Raw genomic sequence first — 18,798 nt, 5'->3', positions numbered from 1 at the left:
AAGCGCCCTATCTGAGCGGTATAGGGACGCTGCGGAAGCCACCGCCCCGTTAAGGGCTATTGGTGGGCGAAAGTCAACTGTAGTTGAGGTATAAATGACAGCCGTGGCTGTGTAAGCAAAGCAGTGCTCTGCTGAGGGAAACGTGGACTAGTAGGATTAACCCCACAGAAAAATACTCACAAAGGAACCCGATGGGACGCAATGTGGATGCCCGAGCCAAACACAGGTTCGTGAGGATGCAGCTAGTGAGAGGCTGGCAGCGGATGCTCCGCAACATCAGGCTGCCAACGCAGCGGAGGAAGGCAAACAAATTATTACGCGTTTTTGCCTCGATGGCCTTCCATACTGAGCTCAGTTTGGAGCAGCAGTCGGAGGCTGCAAGCCGACCTGCGAGCCTGTTCTCTGTGCTTCCCCTAACGAGGAAAGAACACGAGAGGAGACAGGCTCGACACGAACACTGTAAAATCTAGTGAACGTATTAGGTGTCGCCCAACCAGCAGCTCTTGTTGTGGTTTTCCTTTTCCTCAAATTAAACAATCTTCAGTCTTAGGTTCTGATTTCAAGAGATAGACTTTTATTTTCCGGACAAAATAATAAGCCGAGCTTGCCTGATGAAACCTCCCAGAACCAGTCAGGCCGGCCTGGGAGCAATCTTCAAAACCAGTCTGAAGTCCGTGAGCCCGGGCTTGGTAAATATATATGGTCTTTGTTCCCTCCCCTCATAGTTAAAACAATATGTTTCTGTTCAGGCAAGACCCACATGACATTCCTCAGACCAGTGTCTTGGTCCCATGACCTATTTGAACCTTGGCTGTTTGCTAATACTAAAACCCTTTGTGCCTGCCTGTCCAGATGGCTCTTTAAACTACCTTGAAACCTGAATACACCCAGCTGGTCCAGATGGTTCTTTAGACTACTGCATAGTTGGATTATATTAGTAAACTCATGATGCACCACACAGATGGCTTTTGAACTGTAAACAAATTGCATTTGATTATAATGGTAAACTCATATTCATCATATTAATGTAGATTGGGATTAAAATAAAACTTCTTCATAATCCCCGCTCTGAGGCTTAATTTAGCCTCACCTTTCCTGTTTATTTTAATCCGGAGTGCAGTTTCATAATTCAGCGTTTCAATTATTAATATCTTGTGGCTAAAGAAAGCCACTATCCCTTACCAATTACTAAATTATGCCACTGCACTTCGAACTATGGACAATAAGACAAACATCTTTCCATTCTCATTTTGACTTGAATGTAAATGTAAAAGTACTTAAGCCCTAAACAGTTTGTGCGCAATTGGTTCTACGCTTACAGTTATCGTTTTAGCTATGTAGAGTATATGATAAAGCATCGTAAATGTAAAGTCAACGTTAATGAATCCAAGTAAAAAATAATAAAACAAAAGTAAAGTATGCATAATAAACAGAAATTAAATATTATAGATTCAATGTTCAAATTCAAAACAAGTAAATATAACTAATTGATACTGAATTGAAGCATAAAAACTCAAAAATTAAGTATAATAAACAAGTATAAATGTAAGTTAATTCAAATAAACAAAGTAAAGAGCAATAACCAATAATAAAATTAGGTAAAGATGGCATCAAAAACACAAATAAATGTAGATTAACTCAAATAACATAATAAAATGTGAACCACTAATATACTAAGTAAAGATTGCAACACAAATGAAAGTAAAGTACTCCAAATAAAACAATTAAATGTAAATAACCAATAGTAAACTAATTAAGGATTGCATAGTACACGCATAAATGTAATTAATTCAAATAAAACTAGTAAATGGAAATAACCCATAATACAACTACGTAAATCATGCATAATAATTCTTGATAACAATTTAAATTAATTTTTCCCATTCTCATCAGAGGTGCTTGAATTCTCGTTTACTAGTTGTAAATTCATTACTGTCTTGTAACGTAAGTCCTGATAATATTCTTGTTAATTTCAAGTAAATTTTCCATCATCCTAATATTTTAACTTCCATTTGGTTCTCTAAGCAGACACCTACGCCTCATTTACCCACTAACCTTTAATTAAAATTGATTCAGTATATGTTATCATGTATTTCTAATGGCTGCATTTAGTTGTTATCCTAAGATAAATTAATGCCTTATTTGTAAACTTAATAATCTACTTTTTGATTGTAGTACTGTACATAATTTATTTATTCTGTATTCTTATTCTGACAAAACTTTATTAAATTCCTTATTTAGCTTAATCCCATGCCTGAATCTAATTTGGTATCCATTTGGTTGATCAACAGAATCTACATATAATTGATGATTAATTGTTGTGTTCATCCTTTTATAAGGATTCTAAATACCCTTCTTTTGTAGTGATTTCTTGTCTCCATCATATTTAAGTACTTTTTCTCTCCCTCCTAATGATAATGAGGTCAAGCATTTTCTTTTTCTACCAATCCAAAATAATTCTCCAATCGATATTATTTGATCTTCCAATACCTTCATTGTATATGTTGCTCTGATTTGATTATATTATTCTTCTAATAGCATTTCTCTTCTCACTTTTACACCTTAAGTTATACTTTTTGATGTCTTCATAATAGATCTAGAGGTTTCTTAGTTGATTCATTCAAAATTCTTTTTATAAAACATTTCCTATTTAATTTCCTTAAGTCTATAATTCCATAAGGCTTATATTTTCTTGATTGTAATCTTACTGTACCATAAATATCTATCCTTCCTTTTTTATTTTTAGTGTTTTGTTATTTACGTCCATTGACACAAATTTCCAAATTGTGGCCTACCAGATGTATTTTTAAACTCCGAATTTCCCAAAAGACCTAAATATTATCCAGATAAATTGACCTTAAACTTTTTCTCGTAATCCATAAGAATTCTTGTTGAATTTATCACCCCAAAGTATGTGGACTTGAAAATGTTATTGCATTATTGAAATCTGGTTTTGCAAATATATTTCCTTAACTGTAAATATTACCCATTTGTATCATTGTTATCTTTGGGATGTTTCCCATAAAATGTCCACCTTAAGTTCTCTGTTCAATGTCTCTATGTTTTCAGTCTTTCTTTCAGAGTCTGTTCCTTTGAAATTATTGCAGATATTTCACTGGGCCTCGTTTAAGGCAAAAGTCCATCGCCATGAAGTTTAATTGACTGTAGCAATGCAAATCTTCTGTAGTAATCAGTTTCGTTTTTTAATTGACTGTAGCAATGCAAATCTTCTGTAGTAATCGGCTTCGTTTTTTTTCAATTCAATTTCTTTTGACAATTTCTCTTTTTCACTTTTTCCTCTCGGTGCTCAAAACTTTGCTCTCCATCCGTCGGTGTACTCAAATTGCTTTAACTTTGATTTGGTTTTGATGTTTCTTCTTTCATATCATTGGCATTCTTTCTCCTTCTCTCCTTCCTACGAGCTCTGCTACATTGGCTGCTCCCCCCACTTGGACGTTCTGGGGCTGGTCTCATCCTTCAGTTAGGCCCCCTGTGGCCGTGTTTGGGCTCCTCCAACCTCTCGACCCTCAGATAAGCTAGATCATCTCGCACTCATCAAGTCATGTTGTCTCATGTCCTCCTCAACTCCTTTCAGCTTTTTCTGTACACAAATAACTCAATACATAGACAATTAGTTTGTTCATATAACACTTAATTCCAGATGTTTTTACAATACGCATAGGTCTATCGGCGAATATTTCATGCAGTGTTAAAGGTGTACGGTTGTTAGTTTAAGTTCTGCTATGATTAGTATTTTCACACATTTTGTTAAGTATGGCTTTGATGATTATTCCTTTTCTATACCTTTTTATCTACCATCCTTTGTGATTATAGATGATAGTAAAAAATTTTCTTCTCTCTTACCCGTCACATCAGTTTTTCCCTTTTTATCTCAACTCAAAATCTTTATTCTTCTCATGAATCAAATAATTCATTTTCCTTCCACTTATTCGCCCCATGTACATCTATGATAATAATATTTATGACTGAGATTTCTCACTTCTTATACAATCTAAAAAGATCTCCTGACACTCTGAGGCCCTTTTTAGCTTCCACATCTGTTTGTCCATGCTGGCAAATCAACTGTTCTCCTGTGTCCCTATAACTCAATAACAACCAATCATTTTATCAACTTTTTAGCATTAATCAACCAAATTAACTTTCCGCATGTTGTAATAGTAGTTCATCCATTCTAAACCTGTATAATATTTTCCCTTATAATTAAATACGTAAATGTATCTACTTCTTATGCAAATCATAATTCACAGTAAAAATGTTTATCAAATGAGGAAACACTTGTAAGCAAAGTCTGTAATTTTTTGGATCATCAATCTTTTCTTGTCATTAATTGCTCTTAAATCGTGACTAGATACAATTTAGATTTATTTCCTTAAATCGTATGTTTGTTACAATAATTAGTTATTTCTTTTTTCTATTCTCACAGCTTTTTCTTGTTTACCTTTTATAGTATCCTATGGTGTTTTTTCAATTTATTTCTTTTATCTATTTTATTTTCCTTTCTGCCATAGCTGTTCTATGCCATTTATATTTGCTTTTTAGCTTAGTACCATCATTGGAGTTCTAACTTCCTCGTTAGAATACCAAATTCAAACCCCCCAAATTTTCATTATGCATTTCTTCCTGTCAGATTAATAGGAGTCTGATTTGATTTCAGAAAAGGTAGTCACACCTAACAACATAAATTCTTGATCAGCCTTTAAATTTGACTAGCTGATTTTCCCCTAAAGATTGTTTGTGTCCCTATAATTACAAACTAAACATTGGACGGCTGCTTTCACTCTTCCCCTCTTTCACTCAAAGGCTTGTATGAAGAAGCAAAAGTATAGTCCAGTTTTTCTCTTGTCTCCAAGAACAATATTGTCTTTGTGAGTCTCCTTCTGGACTCCACTCAGTCTTTTTGGTGTTTGTCTTTGTAATTGTCAGCGCAGTGCCCCCCTTCACTGCTTCATATAGTCCTCTTTGCTCCTCCAACACTTTGTTGCACACAGTTTTTCATTGTCTGTTTCTTGCCAGCTTTTATTCACTTTTCTTGAATGTCAAAGGATGGGAATGATCAGCCCCTCAATGTTTCAGCTTGACCTATGCAAAATATTGCCTTTTGATTTAAAATAAAATTTATTTTGTGACCACCTTCCATCATCAGATGAAGACTCCTCTTCATTTGGTAATAATTTATCTTTGTAAAATTTATCTGTGTCATTCACCTTTTAATAATTTTCTGACCTTTTTAATTTTCCTCTTTATTTCCACCTTTAATAACTTGGTCTCTCTTTTTTTTCTCTCTCTAATTTTTTGTTTTTCTTTCAAAGCTTTACTTCTGTCTTCCTGCTAGATTTTAATCTCACAATTCCCTCGAGCTATGGGAGTTGACCTTCCCCCTCCCTTTCTCTCTCTCTCTCTCTTTCTCTCCTTCTCCCTTTGAGCATTTCTTTGTCTGTTAATTATCTCCTCTTATCTTTCATTAGTTTATATTTTTATTTAATTGCATTTCTCCTCACACAATGCCACATCAAATGTTTCCTCATTTGAACTCCAATTATTTTATTTTCTAATTCTCCACACAACAATTGTTTAATCCTTATTTTTCCATTAATGTGACTGCCATAATCTTTTCTTTGCAATACAACACACCTTATATTTTATAATTATTTCTCATTTAACCACTTCACAAACTTATTGTTTTTATTTATCCAATTTATATATTCCCCAAATTGTTACTTAGATTTCCAATGTGTCTTTAAAATAAAATTTCCTTTATAATATTTTGTAGTGTTTTGTCAAATAGAATCAAATACCATCACCAACATCTGTCCTTTTTTGGACAAGCAATCTTTTCCTATTGAGCACAATTTTTTTATTTTAATCAATCATTTAAACAAATTATTTAATTTCTAGAATTAGCTTTATACTTCACTGTAATAACTAATATTTTTGGCTACAATACCTCAGAACCACAATGTCTTCAATTCTAATCTTTAATACCCAGCATTTATAACTGTCCCTTATTCATACTCTTACTCATATTTTCAAACTTTATCTCCTTTTTTTTTATAGTTTTAAACAATCTTCACCCCTGTAACACAACACCTCTCTGTGGGCTCTTTAGAGCCACAGGAGAAAGACACACCCACTGCTCACTCAGCCCCCACTCTTTCCATCTCATACATTCACACACAGACTCTTTATCACAGAAACATTACATTCTCACACAAATAAAATAAAACAACTCTATCTAGACTACCTGTCCAAGTTCATCTTTCCACTACACTTCCTTCAACGTGGAAAAGATTCACTTACACAATTTACCAATCCGACATGACAAATAAAACAAAAACAATATCTCTCATCAGCCCGGGCGTTTCAAAACAACAAGACAAATAACACATAGACCGTACCTGACCTGCAGGACTTAATAACTCTTCTCTCCGAACCCCAACGTGTCTGCCCCGACACGGTAACACTCAGGTTCGCGAAACTTCTTAGGCATTTTCTCAACTTAACATTAACTCTTTATCCAAGCCACTCAACGACAAAAATAAAACTCATTCACACCATAAACCATCATTTGTCCTAGCACACATTCCTCTCGAAAATGAAACCCTTTATTCTTATCATTAATCTAGTAATCTTTAATTTCCCCTTTTTATTCTTAAATTTGGAAGAGCATTTGTGATTTGCCCACCCCGAGCCATCTCAGGTGAACAATACAATCTTTTAACAAGCAAAACTGCTCATCTCTGTAGGTGGCCACCTGATTGCATTGTCCATTGAGAAAGCCAGCTGTGGTCTCATGTTCTGTGCTCCTTTTGATGTCCCATCTGGTGTCAATTATTTTTACCAAACCTTACATTTCAAATGTATGTTTGATAACAGATAAACCAAATTGTTAACCCATAACCCATTAGCATTTATTTATTTATTTTTTTAGGGCTCATTCTTCCACACTCTAACATAGTAATTTACCCTACACTCACAGGATATACCCCCCTTAACAGCCCAACTGCCCAAGGGAAAGCCTCTCCCTGGTTTACCAGATTCACGTTCACATTTCTCTCACTAACACACATTATGCAGCTGCATACATACACACTCAAACACAAATCATTCAACAAATAACCAATCGTTAATTCACATAACGATTTAAACTTTTATCCGTTCTCTTAACTTAAACCTCTACGTCATCCACTTACTGACAGACGCAGCATATGCAACCTTGCATACAAAACTCTTATCTGTTCTTTTAACTTAAACCTCTACGTCATCCTTTTCCCCGATAGACGCAGCATATGCAACCTTGCATACAAAACTCTTACGCGTTCTCTTTTACTTAAACCTCTACGTCATCCTTTTCCCCGATAGACGCAGCATATGCAACCTTGCATACAAAACTCTTACGCGATCTCTTTTACTTAAACCTCTACGTCATCCTTTTCCCCGATAGACGCAGCATATGCAACCTTGCATACAAAACTCTTACGCGTTCTCTTAACTTAAAATCTGTTTCAATTCACCTTGATCCTCAAAGCCAAAGTAATTAACACAGATTCATGCATGCATGCCTTAATTAGATTGTACCCTTGAAATCAAAACCCAGTTAACATGTATGGTTCTTAAATTTAGAAGAGCTTAAATTTCTCACCACGTTGAGCAAAGTCTGGCAAACAACACAAACCTAATTTAATAAGCAAAAAGTGCTTACCTTATGGCCATACGTTGTTTGTGTTGCTCGTCAGATCTGCTCAGGTGGTGCGACTGTCCAGCTCTTTTCTATCCCGGGTTTCGGCACCAAATGTTGTGGTTTTCCTTTTCCTCAAATTAAACAATCTTCAGTCTTAGATTCTGATTTCAAGAGATAGACTTTTATTTTCCGGACAAAATAATAAGCCGAGCCTGCCTGATGAATCTCCCAGAACCAGTCAGGCCGGCCTGGGAGCAATCTTCAAAACCAGTCTGAAGTCCGTGAGCCCGGGCTTGGTAAATATATATGGTCTTTGTTCCCTCCCCTCATAGTTAAAACAATATGTTTCTGTTCAGGCAAGACCCACATGACAGTCCTCAGACCAGTGTCTTGGTCCCATGACCTATTTGAACCTTGGCTGTTTGCTAATACTAAAACCCTTTGTGCCTGCCTGTCCAGATGGCTCTTTAAACTACCTTGAAACCTGAATACACCCAGCTGGTCCAGATGGTTCTTTAGACTACTGCATAGTTGGATTATATTAGTAAACTCATGATGCACCACACAGATGGCTTTTGAACTGTAAACAAATTGCATTTGATTATAATGGTAAACTCATATTCATCATATTAATGTAGATTGGGATTAAAATAAAACTTCTTCACTCTGCAGATGTCTGTTAGCGAGGAACCACGAGCGAGTGCCCAAGATGAGGCAACACTTCTAGTAGAGTGAGCTCTCAAATTAAATGGACAAGGAATGCCCTGCAGATTATAAGCAAGGGCGATAGTATCAACTATCCAATGAGACATCCTCTGCTTAGTGACAGCTTTCCCTCTCTGCTGACCACCGTAACAAACAAAGAGCTGATCTGAGGTCCTAAGGCTTTGTGTGCGATCCACGTAGATGCGTAACGCTCGTACAGGGCATAATTAAGCCATGGTCGGGTCTGCCGCCTCCGCGGGCAAAGCTTGCAAGCTCACCACCTGATCTCTGAAGGGAGTGGTGGGAACTTTGGGCACGTAGCCTGGTCTGGGTCTCAATGTAACACTCAAGACAGCAGGGCCAAACTGAAGGCACGAATCGCCGATAGAGAATGCATGAAGGTCACCTACCCTCTTAACAGAGGCCAATGCGAGTAGGGTCAGAGTTTTCATTGATAAAAACTTCAGACTCACAGGCTGCAAAGGCTCGAATGGGTTTTCCCACAGGGCTTTCAGCACCATGGACAGGTCCCAAGGAGGAATAGAGGGAGGGCGCGAGGGGTTTAGCCTACGAGCGCCTCTTAAAAACCTAATAACTAAGTCGTGCTGGCCGACTGATCTGCCGTTAATAAGTGAGTGATGAGCAGAAATAGCAGCGATATCAACTTTAATGGTGGAGGGTGACAGCCTACCATCTAACCGGCATTGAAGGTATGAAAGCACAATATTAATGGGGCATTCTCGGGGGTCCTTGCGTTGCGAAGAGCACCAATCGACGAAAAGGTTCCATTTAAGCACGTAAGCCCGTCTTGTGGACGGAGCTCGAGCCGCGGCGATGGTGTTAGATATCGCTTGCGATAAATCACCTAAACCTTGTGCGCGCTCAACGACCATACGTGGAGATCCCACAGGTCGGGGCGCGGGTGCCATAATGTGCCCCCTCCTTGAGAAAGAAGGTCCTTCCTCAGGGGAATCCGCCAGGGAGGGGCTGTCGCGAGGAGCATTAGTTCTGGAAACCAATTCCTGGTCGTCCAGTAAGGAGCGACCAGTAGAAGGCTCTCCTCGTCCTGCCTGACTTTGCACAGCGTCTGTGCGATTAAACTCACTGGTGGAAACGCATATTTGCGCATCCCCCGCGGCCAGCTGTGTGTCAGCGCATCCACGCCGAGGCTGCCCTCGGTTAGTGAATAAAACAGGCGACAGTGGGTATCATCCGGGGACGCAAATAGATCTATCTGCGCACGACCAAACTTCTTCCAAATTAGCTGTACCGTCTGGGGGTGGATTCGCCATTCTCTGGGGCGCGCAGCTCGGGAAAGCGCGTCTGCCGCTGTATTGAGCGATCCCGGAATGTGAATGGCACAAAGGGACCTCAGATGCTTCTGACTCCAAAGGAGGAGATGACGGGCGAGATGCGACATGTGACGAGAGCGCAAACCGCCTTGACGGTTGATATACGCAACGGTCGCAGTGTTGTCGGTGCGTACTAGTACATCCTTCCCTCGCAGCTCCGTAGCAAAGCGTAGAAGTCCCAGATATACAGCCCACAACTCACGGCAATTGATATGCCAGTGCAGCTGGGGTGCTGTCCACACCCCCGAAGCTGCAAGCCCGTTGTACGTGGCTCCCCACCCGTGTTGGATGCATCTGTGTGTACAACAGCATGCCAATAAATCTGTCTCATGGAAACCCCTGCTCTCAGAAACGCAGGGTCTAACCACGGGGTGAATGTTAGACGACACGCAGGTGTAATGGTTACACGGTGAATGCCGGCGCGCCACGCTGTCCTCGGGACTCGATCGTGAAGCCAACGCTGAAGCGGTCTCATATGGAGCAGCCCGAGCGGTGTCACGGCTGCTGCCATATTTCCCAGGAGCTTCTGAAATTGTTTGAGAGGGACCGCGTTCTTCCCTCGGAAAGAACCAAGGCAAGTCAGAATTGATTGGACGCGCGCTTCTGTTAAACGTGCCAATAAATCGATCGAGTCCAGTTCCATCCCGAGAAAAGAGATCCTCTGCGTAGGGCAAAGTTTGCTCTTTTCCCAGTTGACCCGAAGACCCAGACGGGCGAGATGCCGAAGTGTTAAGTCTCTGTGCTCGCAAAGCGTCCGTCGAGAATGCGCTATTATAAGCCAATCGTCGAGGTAAGCCAAAATGCGAACACCGCTCTCTCTCAGGGGCTTTAACGCCGCTTCCACTACTTTCGTAAATACACGGGGAGAGAGAGACAGCCCGAACGGTAGTACTTTGTATTGGTATGCCCACCCCTCGAACGCAAAGCGCAGAAACGGTCTGTGGCGAGGGAGAATGGACACATGAAAGTACGTGTCTTTCAGATCTATTGCTGCAAACCAATCTTGGGGGCGTATTGACTGAAATATCAGTTTCGGCGTTATCATTCTGAAGGATCGTTTTTGGAGAGATCGGTTCAGAACGCGCAAATCCAAGATCGGTCGTAACCCACCGCCCTTCTTTGGAACTATGAAATACGAGCTGTAAAACCCTGAGCTCATCTCGGTTGGAGGGACCGGTTCGATCGCGGCCTTTGCCAGGAGGACATCGAGTTCTGCACGCAGTACATGTGCATCGGACGCTTTCACTGTAGTGAAACGAATGCCCGAGAATTTGGGTGTGTGCTGGTTGAATTGAATTTCGTAACCGAGGCGGATTGTGCGCAATACCCATCGAGACGGGTTGGTAAGCTGAAGCCAAGCTTCCAGAGACCATGCGAGGGGAATTAACGGCACAACCGGAGAGCTCGCGGTGGGGCAGACGAGCGGAACAGGTGAGACTGCCGGTGCGCGCGCCGTAAGAGCGCACGCAACTACAGTGTGTGTGTGTTTTGTGACACTGACCTGAGACCGCTGAGGGTGCTGGTGGTCCGGTCTCCGCAGTGGAGAGCTCGGACTCCTCAGAACCCCCGCTGGCGATGGAGGAGAGGGAGGATGAGCAGATGAATGCCCGCTCACGGCTCTCTCGATCCTCTGAAGACCTGGAGAAGGAATAGGAATGCACTCTTTTTGTGGTTTTGTGGGTGCCGGCTGAGAAGCCGGCGGAACAGAAACAAAACGAAACCAAAGATTTTCCACCCGGCCCTCCTCCGGGGGAAGGAGTGGGTGCGTTCACCATCTCCCGAAGAGTGATCCAATCCAAATCCAGGTCGCCCGTCTCAGGGCCGCTTAGATCACCGTTTGCGACCACGGGAAGCGGGTTGAGCGGGCGGGGCGGGCTGTCGATGGCCGTTCCCCCTCCGTTGTCTGGATGACTTCCTGGGGGGGTGGGGGCGGAGGCAGCCCCGCAGGGCGCCCTCAGCGAGGAGCAGACTGGGCAGCCGGTGCTGGTGGACGAGAGGCAGGCCTCTTTCGCCGGGGCATGATCTTGGAGATCGCTTCAGTCTGCTTCTGAGCGGTGGTGAATTGCTGTGCAAAAGACTCCACCGACTCACCGAATAGGCCAATCTGTGACACTGGAGCTTCCAGGAACTTGTTCTTGTCCGCTTCCGTCATGTCCGCCAGACACATCCATAGGTGGCGTTCTTGGACCACAAGTGTAGACATCGCACGACCAATCGCCTGCGCCGTCACCTTCATAGGAGAGCCAAATCAGTGGCAGCCCGGAGCTCTGAGAAGACGGGTGAGTCGTGTCCTCCCTCATGCAGATCTCGTAAGGCCTTCGCTTGATGGACCTGCAGCAAAGCCATTGCCTCTCCACAAGCCTCATGGGCAGCCCCCGTTAAACCGGACGACTGTCTACAAGCCCAAGAGGGAAGGGTTGGGCGGTCCTTCCAGGAGGCAGCGGTGGTCGGACACAGCTGCATCGCGACGCCCCGCTCCACAGGGGGGATCCCCGTATAACCCTTAGCGGCTCCGTTGGTGAGGGAGGTGAGGGGGGAGGGGTGAATCGGCCGTAACCGGGTAGAGTACGGCGACTTTCCAAGTCCGTGACAGCTCCTCATGCACCTTGGGGAAGAAAGGTACTGGTGGAGAGGGCTGTGAAGCCTGGGCAGCTCCGAAGAACCAATCATCCAGGCGGGACGGTTCGGGCTGTGGGGGGTTAACCCACTCCAACCCTACGGTCTCCGCCGCTCAAGAGAGCACAGCCACCATCTCCGGGTCAAACTCCGGCGTCACAACCCGACCAGAGGGAGGAAGAACGTCGAAGTCAGCTTCCGAAAGAGGGGCTCCACCCACGGGTGTTGCGGTCGAAGCGGGTCCAGAGGGAGGCGCAACGGATTCTACAGCGCTCGTAGAACACGAGGCTGCAGTCTCCATAGGCACCTCTACCGGCTGAGGACGGGAAGGCTGAGAGCCGGAGGACGAATCCCCCGACCGGCTCAGCACAGTTAGACGCAGATCGTCCTTAGAGAGCTTCGCGGCCGCTCCGTGGCGGCGGTCAGAACTCACCGGACGCGGACGCCGTTCCCGTAGAAATGATAACCGCCTGCGTAAATCCAGAAGGGACATCTCCTCGCAATGAGAACATGCACCCCCAGCGAACGCCGCCTCCGCATGCTCGATGCCCAAGCATGAAAGACAGCGCTCGTGACCGTCCTTTGGACCCATGTACTTGCCGCATCCAAGAACACACGGACGAAAAGCCATCCTGAAAAGGACGCTGATCTCCAGATATACGAGTGACTGGCTGCCTTTAACAAGGCACAAAGCTCTCCGTATCACTCTTTTAGGGAAATTCACTCTTAGATGCTCAGTTGATGATGCGCACAGGGATCAGCAACGCACTCACTAATAACTCAAAACAAAAAAGATGCAGAGTAGTGGAAAAACTGCGGCGTCCGCTGGGGTACTGCTTGTCCAACCAACTTCAGCAATCGTTTCCCACCAGAGCATAGAGTAGCTTCTCAGTAGCAGATACTGCCGGCTTTCGAAGCGATAAAAAGCTGATTTCTATATTTGCACCTGTGGCTTATATACGCACCTGGCGGGCGGCGCCAGCATTATGCAAATATTTCAATGCCAAGTTCATTGGCGTTTTAGTAGTATTCGAAGCAGATTGGTCTCTCTAAGCGAGTTCCCAATTCGTCGGTCACGACGTGACGTCGTAGTGACCGACTGAAAGGGAACTCAGTGATACAGCACACTGTAACAAACTATGATCAGAAAAAAACACTGGACAAATTGAACAATTTCTAAAAAGATTAAACTGGTGCTTAAAAACATAAAACCTATCCAGCCTTGCCAGTGAAATTAAGCCATCATACGCATGAGCCCAAGTATATTGTCTTTGAAAACCATGAAAATTTCTCCAAACATCAACAATCTCATGAGTTTTTACTAATTGAATAAGACGTTTCTGTGAGGCCATGTGTGGTTCAACATGATTCCTATCAAGGATCTCTGTATAATTAAAATCCCCCACTAAAAATAAATAATACTCAGGATCACAATTACATAACACACTACTCAAAGTATCTAGAAAAATCATTCTTTCCAGAGCATTGACTGGGACATACACACAGATAAAAATAAAAGAATAATTTTCATACTGAGCAACAACTTTCAAAAGCCTGCCTTTTACAATCTCATCAACCTGATAAGAACAGGGAAAAAAACTCTTAGAAAATAAAATGGCAACCCCACCACTGGTTGAAGTCAAGTGGCTTAAAATAGGGCCTAAAAAAAAATTGTTTGGTTCCGGTTTCCGACCGACCCTGCCAATTTATGTGCGACCCAAATTTATTTTATGAGCTTGGGGAAGAAATAATACACATTAAATAAATACACAAATAAAAAAACCTTTGAGGCGAACTATAATTTACCTTTTAGTACAGCACCGTTTTTGTAAAGCACGCGTCCTCCAGCAACAAACAAAGCAGCTACACAGTCGTTAACACAATAGTTCACAGATCGTTGTCGCCACTTACAAAGGCACTGGTAAAGTGGTAATTTTTGGTGTGCATTCGAGATGCTGTTTCGTGCACAGAAACGTGATCTTTTGCCCCGCCGAAAGTTGTAAATTACAGACAAAAAAGATGAGCTGAACAACGATATGCAGGTGGGCTTTTCTCTTCCAGAGAGCACAAACCAAGGCTCATTTTTGCTGGCAGTAAGTGAATTATAATATTTGAATTTATGGTATTATGACCAGGGCTTGACATTAACACCCGCCAAACGCGGGTAAGATTTCGGCCGTAAGGCGGGTCTGTTTTCTTAAAAGTTACGCGAAATGATAAACAATACGCAATGCGACACTGGGAAACTACAACTCCCATGAGCATTCTGAACCCAGAGCAACGCACAGAGATCTGTTGAGAGACGCGCACGCGATCAGCGGGGCGTTGCGGACCAAAGCGTCACCTGCAGAGAGCGCGCGAGAGCTGATGGATTTGCGAATGCACAAGAGGACGCAGTCTGAGCGCATACACACTTCGGGAAAGATAAAACAATTGCATGGAAGTGATTGAAGAGATATAAATTGCGTGCACACTCTCAGTGCAAGAGCGAAGATATATTCAGCGCATACCTGAATGCACACGAAATCAAAAGAAACCCGCCATCAAGAGGTTCGCGCATCATTTTAATGTAACAATAATGCCCTCCCGACATTTGTCTTAAATCACTTTTATCAGAAACCATTTAGCTTATAAAATACATCTGCATGACAGTAAAATTAATGTACATATCTTGACAGTATTTACTGCTGTTGTTAATAAATATTTAAAGTGGTTATCGATGGGTTTTGTGTTTATCTTTTCAGTTTAGAATTAGTGTTTCTTCTACACCCCTGTTCTACTTTTAATATATTCATTCAAAGTTAATCTATTTATGCCTTACTTACTAGCATGTCTTTCATGCACCTTATATGTTCTATACTGATATACCAGCTATATACCAGCTAATTTAGCAAGTAAATTTGCTCGAATTAAAGTCATTTTAGGATGCCAAAGTCAAATTTAATCATATACAATTTAACTTTGGCTAGTACCTTTGAAAAACAACTAGCCACTTTGGCTGGTGAGCAAAAAAGTTAATGTCAAGCCCTGATTATGCTACAAAGAGTTCCACTTTTATACTTTAGCCACAGGCTCACGTAAGATATTTTTCATATCATACAGTGTTTCCCACACATCAATTAGACTAATTCTAGTTAGACAGATTCAACACCGGCCTCCACATATTGCGTTTCGTTATTTATTTACTTTTTTACTTTAAAACACGCAGTGTATTCGTTCAGCTGCATTTACTGCTCTCTCTCTCTCTCTCTCTCTCTCTCTCTCTCTCTCTCTCACTCACACACACACACACACACACACACACAATTAAAAGGAGATAATCCGTGGAGATACGTGGCTCTGCGCTGCGTGAGACAAACACGCAATATGGCCAAAGTCACCTCAAATATATCCGCTATTCAATTTAAATATTTAACACTTTCCTACCTATCCCGTGCTGCCACTGTAAAAAAAAAAAAAAAAAAAATTCCCTACCGACCCATGACCTAAACTGACAACCAACCAGAACCAAACTTTTTTTTTATGCCTAGATAACCCATAAAATTCTCTAGCCCAGTCAGAACTATTCACTACATCACTGTGTGTTTCTTGAGCAAACAGTACATCAATTTTCTTTTGTTTCATTAACTCGTATAACTGAAATCTTTTATTAATATTCACATTTAAAGAAGCCACAAGACGTTCTCCCATAAAGAAAAAAGGAAAAAAATTTAAAGAAAAAAAAAACACAACCAAAAAAAAAGAAAAAGGGAGATAAAATCTATGTGCTATCATTACTAGCATTGAGCCTTGATTGAGAGTTAAGTTTGGTAAGAATTTTCTTCAGCCGAAACACTTCCTGTTTAGTAAAAACACAATCACTCTTAAAAACTTTTGCCTTTTCAATAAACTGCAAAACATCAGGGAAATATTCCTCAATTCGAACTTTCCTGGCATTTTTTGTCACTTTAAAGGGGTCATATTATGACATATTTTTAAGATGTAAAATAAATCTTTGCTGTCCCCAGAGTGTGTATGTGAAGTTTTAGCTCAAAATACTCCACAGCTAATTTATTAGAGCATGTAAAAATTGATAATTTGTAGGCCTGAGCAAAAGTTAGCCGTATTTGGGTTGTGTCGTTTAAAATGCAAATGGGCGGATGAAGTGCAAACACTAATCACAATGATGGTGATTTGTTGTAATTGAAACTCAATTGTGCTGTCAAGTACTTTTTCCTTTCTCTCTTTCTCTCTGCACTATGGCAGTGCTGTGGTTGGATATTGCAGATAAAGGGGGCGGTATTATTGTAATTCGCCTTGCTAACTACTTCACAAAACAGGCAAAATCTGAACGACCTAATTTTTCACATTCTTGCAGAAAATGGCTTACCCAAACAAAGTTACTGGGTTAATCTTGATTACATTTTCTAGGTTGATAGAACCACTGGGGACCCAATTATAGCACTTAAAAATGGAAAAAGTCTGATTTTCACGCTATGACCCCTTTAAGAAAGGATTTTATATCCTCCACAGTATAAGTTCGACTTGAAAAACCACCTGGTGGTAAACTGCAAGAAATACTGCACTCGGAAGCATCACTCTCACTCCCTGTGTCCGAGTGACTCACGTCACAATTATCTGATTTTTTAGCTTGTTTACCAACATTTTGCTGTTTTAATCTTCTCTTTTGTGGTGCTTTAAAAGCAACATCATCTGAATCCATCATAGAAAACTGATCTTCCCCTATATAAGAAGGAATTTGCTCTCCAGCTATGACAGGATTACCATGGTTTTGCGATTCATTCATCTGAGCCGAAACTGACAAATCAGCCCCCTCAGAATCTCCGTCTATCTTTGCGTCATCCGCAGCCTCCTTTCCCTCATCATTAGACATTTTAGTTGGCATTGCGACTGTTACAGGTGCCTTTGGTAGCGCTTTATGATATGAACTTGTGCTTGGAGCCTCAGCAGTAGTATTAACATTCTGCCTCTCGTCATCGCGCGCAACGTTGACATCTTCGCCATTAACCGGTAACCGGTTTTTATCCGGTTGATTTACTTTACCCGGACAAGCGCGGATCAAGTGACCCGATTCCCCGCAACCAAAGCATTTCATGTTATTTGTGGTAACAAAAATAACATAATTAAATTCGTCCTGACGAAAATTTAAAGCCAGGTCAAGTTCATCCAAATTGTCCTGCAAAATCATATAAACATAACGCCTGAATGACACAACGCGTTTCAACAGCGGAGACTTACAACCGATTGGAATCATTTTTATCGGAGAAACAAGTTTGCCATAGCGAGAGAGCATTCCAGATAGAACTTAATTTGGTATGAAAGGTGGCCCATTGGATAGAGTTACTTTTTTCGAGGGAGTAAAGAGGGGGAGCTCTGGGGTAAAAATACCACTAATCACTACACCATTTTCTACTATCTGATTCACCAAATCAACAGTTTTTACAAACAGCACAACCGCACTGTTCATACGGGATGCAGACAGGATATTTTCAGTACCAATCACTTCACCTACAGCCAGACTACATTCTTCCACACCCACACCAGTGTCTATTTTAACACCATGACGCCGTGTCAGGAAACCAAAGTTTCCGCTATCTGGGGCAGCCATGCTCCTGATACGGAACCCGGAGCAAACGCTCCGATAAGTTATAAACTACTAATCCTCCCAATCTAAATGAACATAAACAATATTCAAGAATAGGAAAGAAAAGATAGAAAAGATAGCACTCACACCTGCACCGCAAACACCAAACGCTCGCTCAACGCTCCGCCCACTCAACGCATGCGCACCGAGAGAGAGAGAGAGAGAGAGAGAGAGAGAGAGAGAGCAAGATATTTAAGGTGGAACTTGTATATTTGGGAATAATCTATAAGCAATATTTTTTTACATTTATTCATATATAAAGATTATATATACAAATATAATGTCTAAAATGGCCACATTTAAATAGTTTTACTTTGCGTGGAGGTCCCCTTGACATCAATATTGGATGTTCAGAACAGGTCATAAAAAGACGTCATAAAAACTATCATTCTGGCTCCTCATGGGACGTCGAAATGACGTCTTTTTAAGATGCATTGCTCAGTGGGTTAAGAATCTATATAAAAAACTGAAAAGCTACATCTAGACTTTGTTGGATATCCTCCCACAGATGGAGTAAGTGACTTACATAAACCTATAGACACAGTTACCAGTGAAAATGAAGATTCAACATGTACGCGTGACACTGGAAAGAAGGCCTTACTGTGCTGGACCAAAGCGACAAAAATTATAGATGTGATCTTTATTGTTCTTTACATAATAACTGTTATTGTGCTTCTGTCCGTTCTTGGCAAACGTTGGTTTCTGTAGTAATATTATTATGTTGGCTTGAGAAAGCCAACATACTGTTGTTGCACTTAAACTTTTTTTTTTTATTATTATTC

At 41.6% G+C, this 18,798-nt stretch overlaps 1 protein-coding gene and 1 long non-coding RNA gene across 2 annotated transcripts in view; one reads left to right on the top strand and one right to left on the bottom strand.

Annotated features, from left to right (window-relative positions):
- Nucleotides 1-18,798, top strand: part of LOC129429037 (uncharacterized) — a 164,327-nt gene that overhangs the window by 41,501 nt on the left and 104,028 nt on the right. The window lies entirely within an intron of this gene.
- On the bottom strand, nt 3,154-18,560 carry LOC129429021 (uncharacterized). The gene is made up of 2 exons (XM_055185461.2): nt 7,273-18,560; nt 3,154-7,192 (listed from the first exon to the last, which is right to left on the bottom strand). The coding sequence occupies exon 1, from the start codon at nt 11,529-11,531 to the stop codon at nt 9,270-9,272; it is 2,262 nt and encodes a 753-aa protein (XP_055041436.2). The 5' UTR covers nt 11,532-18,560; the 3' UTR covers nt 3,154-7,192; nt 7,273-9,269.

The sequence above is a fragment of the Misgurnus anguillicaudatus genome, chromosome 19, assembly GCF_027580225.2.
Source record: "Misgurnus anguillicaudatus chromosome 19, ASM2758022v2, whole genome shotgun sequence".
Taxonomy (NCBI): Eukaryota; Metazoa; Chordata; class Actinopteri; order Cypriniformes; family Cobitidae; genus Misgurnus; species Misgurnus anguillicaudatus.
This window is presented reverse-complemented; position numbering and strand designations above follow the sequence as displayed.